This window comes from Typopeltis vanoorti, chromosome 2, assembly GCF_054136105.1.
Source record: "Typopeltis vanoorti isolate ZY-2024b chromosome 2, IOZ_Tvanoo_1.0, whole genome shotgun sequence".
In the NCBI taxonomy this organism is placed as follows: domain Eukaryota; kingdom Metazoa; phylum Arthropoda; class Arachnida; order Uropygi; family Thelyphonidae; genus Typopeltis; species Typopeltis vanoorti.
This window is the reverse complement of record NC_143550.1, coordinates 135448223-135471237: the sequence shown is the minus strand read 5'-3', so window position 1 is coordinate 135471237 and position 23015 is coordinate 135448223. Positions and strand designations below refer to the sequence as shown.

Sequence of the window (23015 nt, the reverse complement as noted above, 5' to 3'; positions counted from 1 at the left end):
ATTCAATGTGTCTACATTCACAACACACTCAGGCAATGCATGTCAATCACCAACTACTCTTCATGCAAAGAACCTTCTCCTCTGCTCACACATTCTTTATACAGTTTCCAGCGATGGTCTTGTTCTGCCCCCTCTCTCCCATTCTATAAAAAATCTCTTCCATGTCAACATGATAACCACTCCCGACTAGCTTATATGTCTCAATCATATCCCCCCCCCCATCTACTATTTACAAGGCTCTGCAACTTACGTTCTTTCAATTTATCCTTGTACTCTGCATTCCAAAGACCACTAACCATCTTTATGAATCTGGATCCTCTGCAACATATCCTTGTCGCCAAGAGAAACCCAACCCTTATACAATGGCATCATAACATCTCTATTTCTGCATGTTCAGGGTTCTCTACATCATTGGCATTTTCTGATGTGACGTCTTCACAACTTTTGCAATGTGGCTTCAGAATTTCAGGTCCTTGTCTGCCATTACTCCTAGAGCTCTCATCTCCTCTACTTTGTTTAAGGTTTTCCCCACCAAGTGTATACTTTACATCCCACCGTTGCTCACCAAATCTCAAAATCTTAAGCTTCGCAACATTGAACTGATAGTTCCACTTACCTGCCAATTCATGCAATCTATTTAAGTCCTCTTATAAGTCCATAACATCCACTTGACAATTTGCATCATCTGCAAACAGCTGCATATCACTAGTTAAGCCCATCCCAATATCATTAACATACAAACTGAACAACAACAACAACGGTTCCAAAACGGACTCCTGCAGTACACCACTTTCTCTTTCGGGATACTGCACCCACATATATAACTTTCTGATATGTATCTGACAGCCAGTCGCTGATCCAACTCAGAAGTCTCTTATTCAATCCCATCTGTTTTAATTTATTTAAGAGCTTGTCTTGTGGCAGTTTATCAAAAGACTTTGCAAAATCCAAGTATACCATTGTACACCCAATTCTCCATTTACACAGTAGATTGGTTCCCAGAAAAAACAGTATAAATGAAAATTGTTGATTAAAATTTTGATGGTTGACAAGGCTGTTAGTAATGATGAAATAATAGAAGCTGTCCTTGAAAATCTCAATGAATAAGAAAAGAGTGATGATGATGATGAAGAGATTCCACTCACTGCAGGATTAATTAAAGAAGTGCTTGAAATGGCTAGTAAATTGCAAAATCATTCAGTATTTGGATCATGTGTAAGAAAATGACTTTGCAATTTACTAGCCATTTATTATTATTATTATTATTTGTAACACCTCCAAGGAGTCATCACTTTTTTCTTATTCATTGAGATTCTCAAGGACAGCTTCTATTATTTTGTCATCACCAACAGCCTTGTCAACTATTAATTTTTAATATCTGCAGACAAAAAAATCATCAAATCCTTCTCTGTCAACTGCATGTGCTAATCTGACGATATTGGGATATTCAGTTGTATGCAAAGGTACAGGGTTTTTCTTTTTCACACATTCTGGCCAAGTTGCTTTCCGGCATGCATTTAAAGTTGATGGTTTCAATTCTGATAATGCCAACTTAGCAAGTTTGGCGCATTCCAAAATATAAAATTTCTTCCACACATTAATAACTGTCAGTAAATTATCCTTATCTGTTGGAATGTTCTTCTTCTTATGTAGTAAGTTTTGAAGGGAGCGATCACACTCTGGTCCAGTGGTTGTATTAAGGATGTTGTATTAGGTGGCAGAAAACAAAATTCCACATTTGTGTGTTCTAAAACAGGATGGACAGGCACATTGTCTCGAATCAATGAAACTAAGTCCAGATTTTTTCCCATCAAATAGCGTTTCACTTCTGGAACAAAACATTGATGGAACCATTCATTAAAAATTTATTTTGTAACCCAACCTTTTTTATTTGCCTTCCAGTGCACTGTTAACGTGTTAAAATTCACACCTTTCATTGCCCACAGTCTTAGGGATCGATTAATGAGTAATGGTTTTAATATACGATCTCCTGAAGCATTGCTGCAAAATAATGGAGTCACACAATCCTTAGCTGCTTTAAAGCCACCAACACTTTATTGTGATTTCGCTATATAAGTTCTACTTGGCATTTCTCTACATTCTGTAGCGTAGAGTAATCCCTGATATTTAAAACATCAAGGGGGTTCTCACCAAAATTCAAATTTAAGTACATGTGTACCACACTAGAAAATGATGATTATAATGGAAATGCCTTTTTAAACAGAGCTGAATTCAAATAGAAATTTTAAAAATAAGTGCCATTTGAACCATGTTATATCAAAATATATAGCATAAAAATAGAATTTCTTTTGTTTTCTAAACCATGTCAAAAAAAAAAGCCATGCAAAAAGAGAATTAGCTGTATATGCATCTCTCCTGTCCAAAGTATTTGTCACCATGTTATAGTACATAAGTTAGTGAAACATGATCTCCCCTTAATAAACCCATGCTGATAACCACAGAGAATACTGCTATTATCAACCCATTTCTGTATCCTATTGCTCATCAATCTCTCCAGTACCTTCAACCACAACTCGATGAGTCTTTGGACTCCCCGGAGGTATCAAATAATAATAATAATAACAACTCCAGATATACAGATTGGCCTATAATTTGAAGCTACAGCCTTATCGCTACCTTTATGCAGTGGAACAATTTTACCCTCCTCCACTCCCTTGGAACCTGTGCTGTTGCAAGACTATCATTAAACAGCCATGCCAATGCTACTGGCAATGTTTTTTTTTTTTTTTTCAAAGTCTATTAGCCAACCAAAACCTTTTTCACTTCAATATAATATCTCCTCAGTAGACTATACCAATCTTTCACCAGGACTGACAATAAACGTGGGAGAAGAGCAAAGTGATTCCTTTTCTCACATTATGTATTGTCTAATGAAGTAGTTACATGTAATAAATCATAAATACAATATGTACAAGGGTTGTTTGATAAGTCCTCGCAAAAATGAAGAAAACATAATTTTTTTTGGGGACAAATATTTTTTATTTTTCAATATAGTCTCCTTTGAGATCTATACACTTAGTCCAACAATGCTTGAGTTTTTGATCCCGTCCATATAGTGATTTGTCCAACTCTTCAAAATAGGCAGTTGTTATGGCAATCACCTCATCATTTGATGAAAATCTCTTTCTTGCCAGCCATTTTTTCATGTTTGGAAACAGATAGTAGTCCGAGGGAGCCAAATCTGGAGAGTGAGGGGGGGGGTGCGAAAAGACTTCGTAGCGTAAAATGAACAATTTTGGAGTCACAATTGCAGAAGAGTGAGCAGGTGCGTTGTCGTGGTGAAAAAGAATCTTCCTTTTCACCAAGTGTGGTCATTTTTCCTTTATTTCATTATTTAAACGATCCATAATATTTTTTTGTCATCTCCTCCATATCCTCTTGAAAGTTACTTCTTCCCCTTCAAATCATAGTGACCAGATCAGAGCACAGAAATTGATGTGGTCTGATTAAGTCTTTATACAATGGATCTACATATTGTCCTATTATTATTATGTGTGATGTTCTTACACCTTTAGCAATGTGACCCCTAAACCTTAAGACTCCAACCACCAACACTCCCAGATGTCTTATCATTTCCATTTTCAAAATTTCCTGATTAATTGTATACTCTGCATCCCAACCTCGCCTGCCAGATTTCAAGACATTGCACTTTGCAACATTAAACTGATAACATCACTCGCTATCTACCTGCAACCTCCTACCTGCAGATCCTAAATTTCAAGACCTTATATTTAGATATGTTAAACCAAAATCTCCATTTGAGTATATGTGAAAAGATAGGCGATAATGCTGAACACCAAAAAATTCCATGTTGAATATATATATGTATATATATATATATATATATATATATTTCTGCTATAGTTTAAACCTGATTTTGTTAACAACTCAATTTTGATTTTTTCTCACATGTTTTTTTTTTCTAAAGCAGCATGTGATGACTGAGTATATCAAATACTTTGATTAGGTCTATAAGAATAACAAACTGCTGTTCTTTTAGACCTAATCAAGAATAGCAAACTGCTTTCTTTTACCATGAACTTTGTCTATCATGCTTACAAAGCATCCAGGTTGTTATTTTTGATTTTAGAATCCATTACTGTTTTTGAAAAATCTTGTGTATATTATTTTTTCTATAATTCTTGAGTTACTTCTTTTACCTTGTTTGTAGAAAGTTATAATTACTGAAGCTTTTTTAATTCTAGGGGGATACTTTGAATATCAGATTGAGAAGTGTCAAAAACACTGAATGAAGCTGTTCATAAGGTGAAAAATGGTTATCAGCCTGACAACATTTTATCCTTCAGTTCAAGGGGTGGGGATAATGAAAGGGGGGGGCTGATCGAAAGCACAGAGTGAGTTGAGTAAAGTATGTTGAGAAATTGGAATTGTTGATTCTGCTGAGTGTGGTAATTATGTGTACATGACCAGAAAGTTCTCTTCTGAGTAATATATTATTTATGAAGTTACAGGCTAATGCTGTTTTGGTTCTGTACCTTGTCTGAAGCAAGCGTCAGGCAACAAAGTGATTTGGTGATATTTATACATTTTTAGTTAATCTAATGCAGTGGCGTAGCTAGAGCTGTTGTTGCCTGGGGCAGTCCCTGAGTTTGCCGCCCCTCTCAAAACACACCAAACATACTAAAAAAGTCAAAATGATGAATAGGGAAATAAATTAAAATTATATTTATTTCAAAAAAAAAAAAAAAAAAAAATCAGCTAACGCCTTTTTATTCCTGTATACGGGGAGTAGGCGAGGCCATTTAGCCCTATCTAACTTTTGGAGACTGAGTGGGCAGTTCAATCTCCACTGGTACCAATCAGAAATAGATGGCCCAAGGCTATCACTAATTAATGTACACAGTGAAGAGAGACGGCTCAAATCTGCCACCATCTTGTGGTCCCTAACCCTAACACAATATATTTAATGTCTGAAATAATGTGGGTTCTACAGTTGATTTTCTTGAGTTTACAGGACAAAAAACCCGAATTTCCGGGAGGAAAAACCCGCTTGCCCATGCCAGAGATCGACTAACTTGGGAACTAGTCGAAAAAATGCTTAGAAAAATTTCCTCTAGTCGGCAACTACACTCGAAACCAAGTTGTCCTTTGTATGGCCAAGTGCCGTGGTATGCAAACGCCACATCCACTGAGCTACACAGGCTCCTTATATTTATTTTTGAAGTAAAATTTTAATTTCAACATTCTAAAATGTTATTTTTCTTGCTTTTTTGTAGCAAAATTGTCGATGACATTGGTGAAGTCTATTTCATAGTAATGTAGGTAATTCTTAATCAAATTTTATTTAGAAAAACTCCTCTCACTACTAGCAACACTTACAGCAACTGCGAGGAAAATTTGCAGTAGTATTACAATATTTGGAACTGAGTTCTCGAGACTGTATTTTAGAAATTAACTGCAAAACTTCAAGAAGTTTCAAAGTGTCACCTGGGGCAGACTGCCCCCCTCTGCACTCCCCTAGCTACACCACTGATCTAATGAGAATTGACCATGTTTGCTGCATACTGTCACTCTATTTTGAGAATTTCTGGAAGCAGGAATTTCATCTGGCTATCTGTTGTTAGTTGATTTTCTTCTGTGTTTATGTAATGTTTTTAGTTGCCTCCAGTTGGATAGATACTTCTTCAGACTTTCCATAGATGGTTTTTAGTACAGAAGCAGCAGTGTTTAGAATATACACTTATTATTATAAGAGACCCCATTGAGCCATAAGACTTGAGGATTGATGATTGACTTTATTTTTTGCATATTTCTGCAAGAGGAGTATAGTTGTTTGTACAGTTATTTGGTTATGTTGATTTTTTTTTTTACCAAAAAACTAATGTAATAAAAATATAACTAACACTGGGTTTATAGGTCGTAATAATTATTAAGCATTAATTAAGCAAAGCCACTTAAACTGGTGACTTTGTCTGGGTTAGGATAGACACACAAATAAATAGACAACAATCATTAAATATGAATCATTATATAACTAAAACACCAAATGTGTAGGAACCATTACACAAAAATTCAAGTAAAACAGAAACACGTGGAACATAGCATATGGCAAGAGCTCCAAGCAGTACATAGAAGACAACTTCAGTGCCTGCAACATCAAAAAGGCCATAATGGTAATCCACTCACAAGTCACTCTCAACAGAAACCAAGGAATGATTTTGTGCGACATTTAGAAATCACTCATTTTTTTAAACACATCAGACTTTAATTTTTCTGCAACCTATGGGGGTACACCTGCTGAACAATGACTGACCATGTGCCAACTTCCCCGCTCCAAACGTTTCTGCTTTACTTGTATTTTTTGTGTAACGGTTCTTACATATTCAGTGTTTTTAGTTATGTAATGATTAATATTTAACACTTGTATATTTATTTCTGTGTTTATCCTAATGAAGCTACTGGCTTAAGTGGCAAAACTAGTAGGATTATTAAATAATTATTACGACCTACAAATCCAATGTCAGTTATATTTTTATTAAATTATTAGGTTAATTAATTTGAGTATCCCATTCTAATCTGTATTTTTTATGAGATCTAAGTTTTTTTTTTATTGTAATTCTAGAGTCATTTGTTATATGTGGCTTTGCCATGTATGCAAGAGGGGAAATTGAGTAGCATACTGTTCGTTTGGTCAGAGGTCTCAGTACTTGGTCCTCTGTTACTTAATTTGTACATCAATGATATAGGAAATGATCTGATGGAAAATATTCAATTATTTACTGATGATGCAAAACTTCGAAGAGCAATAGCAAATGTAGGTGATATAGAGATTCTGGAGGGTGACATAAATAGATTGGCAGTATGGGAAAATATACAAATGGCTGTCAGTTTAATGTGGCCAAGTGTAAGTTGATGCAATTTGGGAAGAGATCACAGGCTTCTATTTTTGATAGAGCTGAACTGCTGGAAACTGATAAGGCCAGGGACTTGGGGGTGATTTGGACAGGAAGTTTCGAGGCATATTGCAAATATAGCCAAAACAGCACAATTAGATTATGTGGTTTTTGAAGAACATACTACTAAGAAGGAATAGGAAGGTTATTATTACCCTTCATAAAGCTTTAATAAGGTCACATCTGGACTACTGCATACAGATCTGATCCTCTGGATTCCATGAGGATGAAGAAACTTATTCACAGATTGCTGATAAATGAAAAAGAGAAGGCATGATAGAAGCATGTAAGTTATTAAGGAATTTTATAGGATTGACACTGAAGACTTTTTTCAGTACATGGCAGGAAGGGAGAAAATGAGGGAGTCATCCATGAAAATTATATAAGGGTGTAGCTACAAGGGTGTTAGAACTAGATTTTTTGCTTGGAGAGTGGTGAATGAATGGAAATGAGTTGCCAGAGGTGTAGTTGTGAGTGCTTTTTCAGTGAGTTTAAGGAAAGGTATGAAAGATATTGTGTGAAAAATGGATCTTCAAAGATGAGTCGTGTGACTCCGTGGAGATACCTCTATAATTATGAGTCCAGTGCTGTGTTATGTAAACTGGAGATAGGATTGTTGGAAGATAAGCAGCTGAGTGTTAAATTAATTGCTGAATCAGTTAGTGCTAGAACAATGAAGACAGTTTCTCTTCTAACTTTAATATAAGTGAGAAAACATGAAAGAGTACTTTTAATGGGTGCAGAGAAATTACTGTATTTGCAGGCGTATAAGACGCACCCCCTTTTTTTGTACACATTTTTAGGAAAAAAACTTTATCATTGAATATTATAATGAATTTACAGTATTTCAAATATAAAGTAATAAGTAGATTTACTTTCAACAAATACCTCATATAACTAGAAAGAGTACCCACCTTTTAATCTTCTTTGTCAGAACCAAATTCATCTCCAGAGCTAAATAAGAGACACTTGAAACCTCTGAGTTCTCATACAACAAATTGTCCTCTGTACCATCCAGTGCATTACTAATGCCACACTTCTTAAATGATTTAACCACTGTCTCAGTTTTCACAGCATCCCATGAAGCTTTGACCCACTCACAAACTTGCAAAATGCTAGGCCTCTTCCTTCTTCCTGATGGCGTAACCTCAAAATCTGAAGACTGCATCCAGCAATCTTCTGGATGCAGAGTTCCACTTTTCCTTCATAAATCCCTTAAATGGTTTATTAATACAGACATCTAAAAATTAAGGATGACTACTTAGACCTCCTGGAATTAGAGCTAACTGAGTTTTCAATTCCTTGGGTTTATTTTTAACATCTGTTCTGTGAGAACGAAACTGATCCCATACTAGCAGGGCAGGCTTCTTCAACAGGGCACCTAGACCAAATGTTATCTATTCATAACTGGAATACTAGAATGTATTTCAGTAACTGGAATATATAACTAACGTAACTGGAATGCTCTCACACACCGCAAGGAAGCAAGAAAGAAATCGCATAACTCGGAACAGAGAAAATTTCCAGAAATGAAAGTAATAAAAAACTGAGTATCGGGATATAAGACGCATCCTGTTTTTCAGACCTAATTTCAAAGAAAAAAAGTGCATCTTATATGCCGGCAAATACGGTAAATCCATCCAAAGAAAAGATCCATAAAGAAGGTGGTGGGTGTATGAATAATACAGGCAATGGGTCTGTTGGTAAGATAGATGTTAAGGGGATAAAATAAATGGAGGGATGCTGTTACAGGCAAGGCTCATTTGAAGAGGACTGAACTGTAGAGACAGATAATCTTTACAGATATAAGTAGAATTATCATTATGTGTTATTTCAACTATAGAGATATAGACTGGTGGAACAAGAAAATAAGCAAGAAAAGAGAAAGGAACACTGAGGTATAACTACTTTAAGAAGATGTGATAGAAGGGACTTGTAGAGCAAGAATATTGGATCTAATAAGACCATCTGAGAATTTCCACATTCCCCGCAACTGGAGGTAGAGAGAGAGAGAGAGAGAGAGAGAGAAATCATGCATTCTGGGGTCCCCTTACTAATTTGTAGGTTTCTATCATCACCTAAAAATTTATATACTTTGAACAAACTGTTAGAACCGCTAATGTCCATCTAGAACCCATCCAGAAACTATGTCACCATGTGCACTACATCTGTTCCATAGTGACAAGCTATGCCATGGATATAGATTACTGAATCCAATTGATGTAAAAAAAACAAAAAAACTTCCTTTTATTTAAATCAGAGAGAGAGAGAAAAACTATTTCTAGGATTCACTACAGCACTACATTCTCCAAATAATGTTTAAGAGATATTTGTGTCATAATGAGAATAGATTAACATAGACAGAGCCTCCGTAGTTCAGTCAGTATAGACGAGGCCCTTTGGTCGGAAAGACCTGGGTTCGATTCTCGTCAGTGACATGAGGAACCTTAATCTGGTCTCTTCCAACTAAAGGTGAGTTAGCCAGTCTCATATGGGGGTAGAAGGTTTTTTTCACAGAAACTCGGATTTTTTTGTCCCTCACAACAGTCAAACCAGTCCCGTGAACACATGGATCTACAGTCAACAATACATATTTAGAAGTCCCTCATTAGAGGACAGAATCCCAACCAGTCCTAAGGGACAGTTGAGGAAAACTGGGGGAACCCCATGCAACAACAACAACAACAATAACATAGACACAAGGATAAATGAAACAACTGGAATTACAAATCCAAAAATAAAAAATAGTTATTGCCAAATTATTCAATGTGAAATTTACAGGTCATAATGAGTGGCAGGAAAGCTTACTAACTTTCCTGCCAAATAATCGGGAAGCAGATTATTTTAAAAAACAGTACAAACCACATGATGTCATAAAGAACAATGCAAAGATGGATGAAATTTAGTAATTGATGGGGAAAAAAAAGTTACTGATGTCTGATAGGAATCAGACTTTCTCACATTTTCAGTAAGGCGAGGCAGTCATTCCAATTCAGATTAGAATGAAGCAGCAGGTCTTCAGCAATCTCCTTAAATAATTAAAACATGAAATGGCACTGATGGGGTACAGATGTTCCATAATATAAGATTCTGTGGTCAGTGTCAAAGTGTCAATTCCATGCTGCACTAGATCCAATTTCTTCTTATTATTATTATTATTATTATTACCCCCAGACCTCATGGAGTCAAAGACTCATCTGGGAGGTCCTTTTATCACACACACACATCTCATCATACCATGTCTTAAACACACTCAAACTCCTTGCAGACACCACATTCTAAGGCAAGGCATTCCAATCATTTACAACTCTGCACGAAAAAAACCTGCTTCTCACTCACCTACTCACACCCTCTTTACACAGTTTCCAGGGATGACCTCTGGTTCTCCCCCCGATCTCCCAATATTTTATGTAGAACTTCTCCAGCATTGACCCTATAACAACCCCTTACTAACTTGTAGGTCTCTATCATATCTCCCCCTCTTTCTCCTGTCCACCAGACTCTGCAATTTACTTCTTCTCAATCTTCCCTCATACTCGACTTTCCAGAGATTAGAAATTACCTTAGTAAGTCACCTTTGGACCCTTTCCAACATCTTTTCGTCCTTCTGAAAACCAGGTGACCAAATCTGGGCACAATAGTCCATATGTGGCCTAATCAAAGCCTTATACAATGGAACAACAATCTCCCTACTTCTACAAGTCAGTGTCCTCCACATCATTTCCAGAAGCCTTTGTATTGTCTTCACAATTTTGCCTATGTGTCCCCTAAATTTCAGATCCTTATCCACTATCACTCCCAGATCTCTTATTACCTCCAACAATATATTCTCACCAAGCATAAATTCTGTATCCCATCTTTGTTTTCCAAATTTTAAAACCTTTCATTCCGCAACATTGAATTCACATCCTCATTTCCGTGCCCAATCACTCAATTTATTCAAGACTTCTTGTAAGGCCACAACATCTTCACTACTCTTTATGGTTCGTCCCAACTTTGCATCATCTGCAAACAACTGAATATCTCCATCCAAATCTTCACCAATATCATTTATATACATGTTAAACAGTAATGCCCTAAAACAGACCGCTGAGGCACTCCATTAGTGACTTTCCTTTTCCTGGATATCGCTCCCCATTCACAACTTGTTGATACCTATCAGATAGCCAGTCTCCAATCCAATGCACTAATCTAATATCCAACCCCATCTGCTCTAGTTTGACTGTCAACTTATCATGAGGTCCTCTATCAAAAGACTTTGCAAAATCCAAGTATATTAATGTGTATCCTTCTCCTCTGTCCAAGGAAGCAGTCACTTTATTGTAATAAGTAAGAAGATTACTATAACATGACCTCCCTTTAGCAAATCCATGCTGTCCATCAAAGATAATACCATTGTTGTCAACCCAATTCTGGATCCTAGTTCTCACAAGCTTCCCCAACAACTTAACCACAAACCCGACACACAGATGGGCCTATAGTTTGATGCTTGAGTTCAATCACCTCCTTTATGAAGTGGCACAATCTTGCCTTCCTTCCCCTCCATAGGAACTTAAGAACAGGTGTCAACTCCCTGGCACATTCCTTTGGAATACATGGTGATATATCATCAAGTCCCACAGTCTTATTAACATCTAGTTGCTGAACTCCCCATACACCTCTTGCTCACTTACAGTCAGTCTTCCTTCCCCATCATCAACTGTTCTCAATCTCTCCATGAAGTCACATTCACAAGACTGAAAGACCTTTATGAAGTGCTCATTAAGTATCTCCACCACACATTCTGCAACAGCTGTTTTATACCATTTTCTCCAATCAATGTCATCCTTCAATAATCATTCTTTCTTTCTTTTGCTGGCTACATATCGAAAGAACTCCCTAGGATTCTTTTTGGCTTCATTAGCTAACTGCCTGCTGTTCATATCTCACTTTAGCTACCCTCATCAACCTAGTCACCTGCCTTGCCTCGTCTTTGTAAACATCATGGAATTGGTTATTTCTACTTCTCTTATGCTGCCTCCATAATACCCTTTTTCTCTGTATCACATGCTTGATCTCTTTATTCATCCATCTCACACCCACCTTATTTAACATTCTCACACTTGGAATACATCTAGACATTGCATCTACTAAACAGTTTTTGAAAATCCCCCAAACTGCATTGATCTCTTTTCCAGCTAATTCTTCATTTCACGCTACACCCGCAAGCTGTCTCCTGAGCTCTTCATAATCATCCCCCCCCCCTTGTAGTTCCACATATACCCTTTTCTCAAAGAGGTCCTCACACTGCTGGCAACCACCCAGATAATCACCTCATGGTCACTCTCACGAATTGGTGGATGATTTGACACCTCATTTATAATTACATCCTCTGATGAGATGACCAAATCCAAGACCTACAATCCTTGCGCACCCTCTGTTACATACTGTCTGAGATAGTTATCCCTCAAAAACTCAAGAAACTCATTTTCTTTACTTCCAGTTGCTATCTCATCATTCCAGTCTATATTGAAATAATTAGAATCGCCCGTAATGATCACCCTTTTCTTATTTGCTTGGCTTATTAATGATGTAAGATTGGTGTTTGTTCTTGTAATCTTTTCAATGCACAAAATATCCAGTTTGTTTGAAATTAGAGACATGGCAATCATAGGTAACTTGGTAGACACCAGGAAGAGAAAGAGGTATCGCTTATCTTCAGAAGGAAACCACAGAGAGAGTTTGTTGAATGGAACAAATGTAGATAATAGGTTGTATTTCTGTATTCCTTGAGAATTTTTGAAATTGGTTTGGAAATGCATGAAATATATGGAATCAGAACTCTCTCTATTGTTTCAGGGTTGCTGGAAGCAGAGTTGTAAGAAGAAAAAACCATGCTGTGAAACCATTTAGCTGCATAATATGTTGGCTGTTAAGAAGTTCGTGTTTGAGATCTTATGAGTTAGAGCAGTGGCACACTCACAGGGACGCCCACCCCCCAAAGCAAAAGGAAAAAAAAAATACTAGAAAATTTTCCTAATTAAAATTCATTTTTTCATTTATGTTCTGTTGTGTCTTCAATTTCTATACTACTTATGAATTAGCGATCATTGTAGATGCTCAGTCTTAGGCAGTACGATGCATAGCGTGTATTCTCAAATCATCTACTCAACTCAGCCCCCCCCCAACACACAAGATTAAATCCTGAGTATGTTACTGAGTTAGAATATACAATATGAGTATGAAGCAGCAAAAAGTATTTATGATTCCAATTTTTGGGAAGAATGCTGAGCATATTGCTGCTGTATATTGTGACCAGTGAAGTTAGGTTTACAATAGAGAGAGATAGATATTTCACTTGGAGAGCAAGATATCTAAGAATGCCAGTTTATTGACATTTTCTGTTTCTAAGGTGAAATTTATCTGGGAGTGTAGATTCTTTTGTATTGTAAGTTAATTGTTTCCTTTATCCTTGTTTCTATGTGTGATCCATTCTCAACATTCTCTAAACTTAAACTTTTGTGCATCACATTATCAAAAATCTAGAGACCATCATTTTCAGACCTACAGTAAGACTCCATCACTGTATCCATAAAAGGTACCAATTAGTACTGTAGGAGCTTGCCTTGTACAATCATTCGATGTTTGCTTTCCTGCAGGTGTGCCTGTGTGTATGTGCTTAAAATATTTCTTTGTGACCAGGAAGATGTCTGGGTGACCAAGATGAAATATTGGCTTATTAATCTAATTAGGCAAATAAATTTAGTTAGTTAATTATTATCTTTAAATGTGTGTTTTCTCCACTAAACATCACTGTTGATATTTAGTGAAGAAAACTAAATACTGAATATAAAACATGCAATATTAAACATTGAATATAAAACAATATTAAAAATTAAAAGTTACCTACTTTATAACCCAGAGGCCAATGGATAAAATATAAATCAAAATAATCCAACTTTAAATCATCAAGTGATCTTTGACAACAGTTCATGACACTAGTTCTTCTATGGTAAGTATTCCAACACTACATTAAAATTCAAGTAACATATTAGTAACATTGTTAGTCACATTAATTATACAGTCTGATGGAGTACATATAATAATGCAAGCATTTGGGAAAGGATGCAAAATATATCGCATCAGTGCAGTATGTAAGACAACAGTTTAGGAGAAAGGAGGAACTTGCAGATATGTTTACTGAACGTTGGTGGTTATGTCCCTTGTTCAAAACAGTTTGAAAAAGGCCATTCTAAAGAGGAGAAGCAGACAGAATGAAAGAGGAGGAGAGTGGAGACGTTGGTTCGATAATGATATAGAGCGAGTATGGCATTTTAGGGTTTGGTTTAGTTTATATTTTATTGGCACAGACATACTGTGCCAAAACAGAAGTTTGCAGCAGTACACAAAGTTTATGCATTTTAGGAAGTAGCCCTTTTTGGTACTACCAAATGCACATGATTAAGGTACAATACCATTGAATATTTTAGACAAAGAATACTGATGAAACTTCACGAATAATAGAAAGAATAAGTGGAAAAGGGATAACGTTAGTCGCTTGTTAGATAATTATAGAAGTTGGTGATGGTAGAATAAAATCATGAAATTATATCTTGTGAATATGGTTAAAATACCCTATAGGACTGTTATTATCTAATCACATGATTAATTCTAAAGAATGAAGAAGTATGATGAATGGAAAAGAATCATTATAGTGTGTTGGCCAAGAAGAAAGAAAGAAAGAATGAATGAGTGCACAAAAGAATTGAAAAAAAGAATGAATTAATGCATAAAAGAATTATGGAGGGTCTCACCCTCCATAATTCTCTTCATGATACTAATACTAATATATATAGCCTAATATACCTTTGAGGGTGAGTTTTACTTCTTTTTTTTTTTAAATTGGTCAATTATTTGTCAGGACTCCAGGAATGTAAGATCTTACATTTGGCTACTAATTACATCAATTCCCAATCTTGGTCTTCCTCTGGGTGTCTTTTTTCTCACCAGCCTACCACCAAACACCTCTCCAATTCTGTTCAAGTGCTCAAAGTACCTTGGATTAGCTCACCTGACATATTCTTGAATGTCAACAATGTCAAGTGCATTTCTAATATCCTCACGATTAATGATTCTATCACTGATGCCATCTATTTACTTCCAAATTTTTCTGAAAACCCTCATATCTCTGGACCTCTAGTGTTTGATCAGCAGCTGATTTATATCTAATTGAACTCTTGGCCACACAAATAAAAACTGATTTTTAAGTACAGTCTTATATACTGCTAGTTTAGTGTTTTGGCTAATTTTTCTCTTGCCCATAGAAATATATTCATCTGGCTCTCTACCATACCAGCTTTGACCATGTGGAAAGGTTTATCTGTTCATCGCACATTTGACTGGATTTTAACAGTATAGAGGCGAACACAGATTGATAAGAAAATAACTACAGTAAAATCCTGTTTTTACGTTCCCACAATTTACATTTTCCTGCCATTTAAGTCATTTTCTGTTGGTCCCATCTTAAGGCCTATTCTTACAATATATTGTTTTCCCACCATTAACAACTCGATGTGGATGTTAATTTCTGTGATTTGCGTTTTTTTCTCGAGTGGCAATACTGATTTTCGAATCGATTTCTGCTGAAATCTGCTCATTTCTGTTCCCAGATGGCGTTGCTTTCGGCTGTAGTTTCATTTCCGACATCACAGCGACTTGCAGACTTGCAGCAGTAATATAGTGATGAGTGATACTGGATTTTTCAATCACAATACAAATTGATATTGCAGAATTTCTGCTACGTAATTTAGCGTATGAAAGTTGCTTTCGAGTTGTGGTGGTGGATTATCCATGGAGAAAAAAGACAGAAAATGTATTTGGGTAGAAGAAAAGATGGCAATTCTGTGATGTGTAAATTGACATGCCGGAACATGTGTGCATTTAGCAAAAGATCTTGGACTCTCCATGTCCACTTTGAACATGATAGTAAAAAACAGGTCAAGCATTAAACTCAATGCAAAGCAATCTGGAGCTATGTCAAAAAAAAAAAAAAAAACGAAAAGCAAAAACAATCAACAATTAAAGATTTTTTAAAATAGATAAATGTAAGTAATTGTAAATTCATTTATTTTCATTTATTAAATTTTGTAATCAAGTATGTAGACTCACATACAAGCAGTAAGTCATCTTTTAGCCTTTTTTAAATGTTTTTTTTTTTACATTTCCTGCTATTTACGCTTTTTTCCATCAGTCCCCTGAAAAGTGCAAAAAAGGGTTTACTGTATTTATTGACTTAATTGCTAATATTTTGCTGGTATTCTATCCAGCATCTTCAGAGCATACAAACAAAGTTTGTTACAGTAGCGAGACAACCGCAATCCGGTGTAACAGTGGTACTAGTATGAGTAACTGTAGTGTGCAACACAAAGACTAAAATCCTAATAAGGCAGCATCTAAATAGAAAAAAAAAAAAAAAAAAAAAAAAACGAGAGAGAAAAAACAGGTATTAATTTGGTCGTAGGATGACTCTCTCCCAAATCTTTGGTAGATTAATACAGCCATACTTGTTGAGGTTTAAAGTATGTTTCAAGGCTTCTGATGATTCCAGGAAAAACCTCACTGACTTGTAAAAGCTTCTGTGCAGCACTTTTTTTTTTTTTTTCCAGTGGATTCTGTGCGAGGGTATCCAAGGCATCATCTGCCAGATCCAACTTGCCTAGCAAAAGTGCCGGATATAATTTTTTTGTTCACTGACGTGGATGTCCACAGTTTAAATAAGGTTTAAATACTGTGCGTAGTTGATGTTTGTTAATCACTGTAGATATCTTTTCAGAGGTGCCTTTCAAGTATGGGATGGTGACAGTTTTGTTGTAGTCTTCTGTAGTAGACAGTGAGGGGATTTCTGGGGAGAATTTAGTATTTTATCTATCTTAAGGGGATTATAGCCATTGGTCAGGAAGGTGATGTAGGTGAGAAAGTTCAGCAGTAAGAGCAACATCATTGGAACAAATTGCTCCAGATCTATGGGTTAGTGTTTTTAAGATACCATACTGTTAAGAAGGGTGATTGTTTGTGTAAATATCTCGTTATACGTGGGAGTTTTCTATAAACCGAGAATGATAAGGAACCTTCTGGAAGACGTGTGATTAGCGTGTCCAGTAAGAGCAGACAGTCAGTGGCTTCTAGTTCCATTGTAAAGTGGATTTTTCAATGCTGGCTATTTAGATGCACTAAAAATGTATTCAACGTGTCTGGGCCATGTGGCCAAATAGCAAACACATCATCAACATAGTGTAGCCAGAGACTAGGTTTGATAGTGGCTGTATTGATAGCCAGCTTTTCCAGATGTTATATGTAGAAGTTGGTTAAGGGGGAGAAAGGGGGGTCCCATAGCTTTCCCATCTAATTGTTTGTATATTTTCCCTTTCTATGTAAAATAGCTGAAATATATCAGGGCAAAATTGTGAATTTAGTAAATTAAGGGTTTCAGTTAATGGTATATTTGTGAATAGTGAGGTGATATCAAAACTCACCATTAAGTCTGAACTTTTTAAGGTGTGGTTTTCTAAAATACTTTTTAGGTGGGTAGAATTTTTAACAAAAGAGGGAGAATTGTTGGTGAAAGTGGCTAGTAGTTTGGCTAAATGTTTAGCAAGTTTATATGTAGGATTGTTTATACTATCTATAATAGGGCATAAAGGTGTACCTCGTTTGTGATTTTTTTGGAGCTCCATATATCCTGGGTGCTTTAACGTGGAAGGGCTTGAGTTTGTTGACTGTTTCTTTAGGTCAGGAAGTAACTTTGTTCAATAATTTGCACACCTTATTCTTTTGCGAGTTGGTGTGATCTCGATCTCTAATTTGGTATGTTGACTGATCTTGGAGAAGTGCGTACATTTTGCTTTCATATTCTGTTGTATTCATCACCACAGTTGCGTTTCCTTTGTCTGATTTGGTTATGGTAATGTGGTTATTATTGTGTAGCAATTTAATAGCCATGATTTCTTTATGTGAGATATTATTTTTGGGGGGCTTAGAATGGACAAGGATGTTGGCCACATCTAACCGAATAATATTGGCTATTGCTGAAGGCAGGTCGTATATCCCGCGTTCAATGGAAGCCATTATTTTAGCTTTTGGAACTTCTTTAGAAGTAACGGCAAAATTGTGTCCCCGACTTAACACACTCATGGATTCTTTGGTTAAGGTTACAATGATAAGTTCACAACGACGCCATCTTGATGTAATTGCAGTCGCTGCGTAGCAATGCATTGTTGGAGGATTTCAAATTTCTTTTGGTGCCGGTTTTTAACTTTTTTGGCAAATTCTTTGCTGGCCATAGAGTCAGAGATACTGTCCAAGACATCCCATAACTCCGGGTAAAAAATGTTAGATAGTATATCATGTAGTGCACTGATGGAAAAATTTATTTTAGATGGTTCTCGGCAAGTAGCGTATAACTGTTCTCGTAATTCATGAATATACCATCAACTGAAACCCTTAATTTACTAAATTCACAATTTAAATAGCTGATATATTTCAGCTATTTAAATTCAAAGTACAGACAGATTATTTTACATGGAAAGGGAAAATATACAAACAATTAGATGGGATAGCTATGGGATCTCCCCTTTCTTCCCCTCCCCCCTTAGCCAACTTGTACATGGAACATCTGGAAAAGCTAGCTATCGATACAATCACTCTCAAACCTAGTCTCTGGCTATGCTATGTTGATGATGTATGCTATTTAGCCACAAGGCCCAGACACATTGAATATATTTTTAGTGCATCTAAATAGCCAGCCCCAAAAATCCACTTTATGATGGAACCAGAAGCCAATGACTGTCTGTCCTTCCTGGACACACTTATCACACGTCTTCCAGAAGATTCCTTATCAGAGTAATTTATTAATAAGGTGAGACACCTTTTGCCAACTCGTATAGGTAAATGACTTCTCCATTGCTTCCACCTTAGTATTAGTTGGCCTGGCTGGCCGAGTGGTTAGCGTATCCGCTCTCCAGCCAAAAGGCTGTGGATTCGAATCCTGGCATGGGCATGGATGTTTGCGATTGTCTGTGAAAAATACTAGTGGTGGTCGGTGGTAGATGACGTTAGCATAGATGATGAATGTAGTTGAGTGGTGGCGACAGAGAGTTGTGGAGTAGGTGCCTTCCCTCGATAAGGCCTTGGACTCCCTGGAGGTACTAGGTAATAATAATAATCATAAAAATTTCCACTTCTGGGTCTGGCTCCCACTGATGAGACCTCAATAAAGGTCAAAACTGGTCTGGATAGTGGCCCTTCCCTTAATGAACAGCATTATACATATCTGCAAGGAGATGTGCTTTGCATTATGGGAGATACTAAGAGTAATGAGAGCTTGGTCCACCTTTACCACGAGTTGCCTCAGTCCTGAAGATACTTCAAGCACAAACTTTGTTAGCTTATACTTGGATAAAGGATTAAACTAAATTTATTATAGTCTAACCAAGTGAAAAAGACTTCCAACATCTTTCTCTAAATCCAGAGTAATTTATTAATAAGGTGAAACACCTTTTGCCAACTCGTATAGGTAATATGACTTCTCCATTGCTTCCATCTTAGTATTACCACTTCTGGGTCTGGCACCAACTGATGAGACCTCAATAAAGATCGAAACCGGTCTGGGTAGTGGCTCTTCCCTTAATGCATAGTATTATACATATCTGCAAGGAGATGTGCTTTGCATTATCGGAGATACTAAGACAAGGAGTGATGAGAGCTTGGTCTACCTTTACCACGAGTTGTCTCAGTCCTGAAGAAACTTCAGGCACAAACTTTGTTTGCTTACACTTGGATAAAGGATGAAACTAAATTTATTATGTTCCTTATCATTCTCGGTTTATAGAAAACCCACACATACAGGAAGATATTTACACAAACAATCACCCTTCTCAACAATATGGTATCTTAAAAACACTAACCCATAGAGCTAGAACAATTTGTTCCAACGATATTGCTCTCACTGCTGAACTTTCTCACCTACATCACACCTTCTTGACCAATGGGTTATAATCCCCATAAGATAGATAAAATACTAAATCTTCTTCTTCTTCTTCTTCTGCAGCTTAAGTGGGGTCACTGTTGATAATGAGTCTCCTCCACACCTTCCTGTCTTGGGCCGTCACCACATCCAAGTTCTTCATCCTCAAGTCCTCTTCTACCAGCTCCCTCCATCTCTTCTTTGGCCGCCCACGCTTCCGCCTTCCTTGCACATCCATCTGCATGACCCTTCTTCCTACATATTCGTCCTCCCTCCTCATCACATGACCAAATCATCTCAACCTTACCTCCTGTATTTTCGCTCCTAAGTTTGTAACTTTCACTGTTCCCCTGACATAGTCATTTCTGAGACGATCCTTTCTGGTCACACCGGAAAGTTTCTATAGCATATGTCATAGCTGGCCTCACTACTGTCCTATAGATTTTGCCTTTCAGATTGATCGGCATTGAATTTTTATGACCGGATGCCCTTCCTGACATCAACCCTCGTCATTTATCCAGGCTTGGGACCGCACCTACTGAGGCTAGCTTGCCTCCTTCGGTAGCCGCATAAGACAAAATGACTTAGCAAGATAGGAAAGACTCACCCCTAGCCCTCGAATACTCTAATAGCATCAGGGGGAAGGAGCAAGGAGAGGAGAAAGAAGCAAAAGAAAGAAGAGGAGGAACCAGTCTACAGAATAATATAAGAGATATATATTACATGAAGTAACGCATGGTCCAGCATCTGGTACTTCGGGTTTGCCATGCCGTACTCACTAAAGTGAGCCCTTGAGGTTATAGATAAAATACTAAATGCTCCCCAGAAATCCCCCCACTGTCTTTACCACAGAAGACAACAAAACTGTCATCATCCCATATAATAAAGGCACATCTGAAAAGATATCTAGAGTGCTTAACAAACACCAACTATGCACCGTATTTAAACCTTATGTGAAATTGGCAACTCTCATCCGTTCACCTAAGGGATTCTCTCCTTTATCACATCCAAGAGTCTATGAAGTGCCCTGTTCATATCATTGAGCCTACTATGGACAGACAGGAATAACTGTGGACATCTGCTTCAGTGAACACAAAAAATATATCCAGCACTTTTGCTATGGCAAGTTGGATCTGGCAGGCCATGCTTTGGATATCCCCGTACAGAGGATCAACTTGAAAAAAAAACCAAAATGCTGCACAGAAGCTTTTACAAGTCAGTGAGGTTGTTCCTGGAATCAACAGAAGCCTTGAAACATACTCCAAACCTCAACAAGTATGGCTGTATAAATATACCAAAGATTTGGGAGAGGGTCATCCTAAGACCAAATTAATACCTGCTTTGTCCCTCTCGTTTTTTTTTTTCCAACTTAGGTGACGCCTAATTAGGACTTTAGTCTTTGTGTTGCATGCTACAATTGCTCATACTAGACCCCTGTTACACTGAATTGCAGTTGTCTCACTACTGTAACAAACTTTGTTTGTGTGCTCTGAAGATGCTGAATAGAATACCAGTGAAATATTAGCAATTAAGTCAATAAACAGTTATTTTCTTATCAATCTGTGTTCGCATCTATACCGTTAAAATTCATTCAACACATACTAGCTTTGCTTATTATGTTATATATTTCCAAATTCAATTTTCATCATTTTCCAACAAAATCTGAACCTAAATGGCAGAAATATTTTATTATTATTATTATTATTATTATTAGCATCCAACCTCCATGGAGTTTGACTCGTAGCAGGAGTTACACACAATGCTCATCGCACCTTAAACCGATTCAATGTGTCTACATTCACAATATACTCATGCAATGATTCCACTCATCAACCACTGGGTCAGTCCCAAGGGGGTGGAAAGAGGGGAAAATAGTTCCGCTGCATAAAGGTGGTTCCAAGGCTGCTGTTGAAAATTACCAGCCAATCAGCATAACAGGAATCGTTATCAAGGTCTTGGAGAAAATAGTCAAGAGGAAAATACAAGACTGGATAGATGAAAATGGGATACTGTATAGGGGACAGAATGGTTTTGTGAAGGGCAGGTCATGCCTCAGTAACTTGCTCACGTATTATAACACAGTGATGGCTGAACTGGATAAGGATAATGGGTTTACAGTGATTCTACTGGAGCTTGCTAAGGCCTTTGACAGGATACCACATGGAATTCTAATCAGTAAAATGCAGCATATGGGGATGGATATAGGGTTGGTGAGATGGATAGGAGGGTGGTTGACGGAGAGATATCAGAGAGTTATCATTTAATAATAAAACTATTATTAAATGAAAAAGAGCAGATAAATAGATGGGTGGAATTCTCCTCTGAGAATTTCCGAGAAACGACTGATGGCAACCAGAGCCTAGAATTAAATGAACAAAATGCATTGTTGGATATAAATTTGAATGAAATAACAAAAATATAAATTACAAAAGCAATAACTCAAATCAAAACAGGTAAAGCACAAGGAGCAGATAACATACCAGGTGATATACTAGAAGCAAATCCAAAACTTATAGAAGAGATATTATATTCCTTACTGAATGAGATATGGCAAAAAGAAGAGTGGCCTAGGAATGGAACACTGGATTACTGGTTAAATTACCCAAAAAAGGGAACCTATATGAATGCAAAAATTGGAGAGGTATAACATTGCTGAATATTATAAGTAAAATACTAGCAAGGATAATATTAGAAAGAATCAAAAGTGAAACAGAAAAACAACTAAGACCAGAACAGGCAGGATTTAGAGTCAATAGATCATGCACCGACCATATTGCTACCTTACAAATTATAATAGGACAATCACTGGAATGACAGGCAAGCTTATATTTAAATTTTATTGAACAAGCTTTTGAGAGTGTAAACAGATCTTCCCTATGGAAACTACTTAGACATTATGGATGCCCAGAAAAAATAATAAGAATAATTAAAAAAATGTATGAAGATTTTGAAATTAAAATAATACATGGAAATATCCTCTCAGAACCTTTCAAAACAAAGACAGGAGTAAGGCAAGGTCGTATACTCTCCCCTGCTATGTTTTTAATTATCATAGACTGGGTGATGAGAAAAGTATCTCA

The 23015-nt window shown here is 36.8% G+C and overlaps 1 protein-coding gene across 2 annotated transcripts in view; it reads right to left on the bottom strand.

Moving 5' to 3' along the window:
* LOC150109448 (aldo-keto reductase 1B-like) overlaps positions 1-23015 on the bottom strand; it is a 212260-nt gene that overhangs the window by 142149 nt on the left and 47096 nt on the right. For both annotated transcript variants that reach the window (XM_090408381.1, XM_090408374.1), the window contains exon 3: positions 13825-13941. In XM_090408381.1, coding sequence (XP_090264507.1) covers positions 13825-13941 — 117 coding nt within the window. The remainder of the gene's footprint in view (positions 1-13824; positions 13942-23015) is intronic.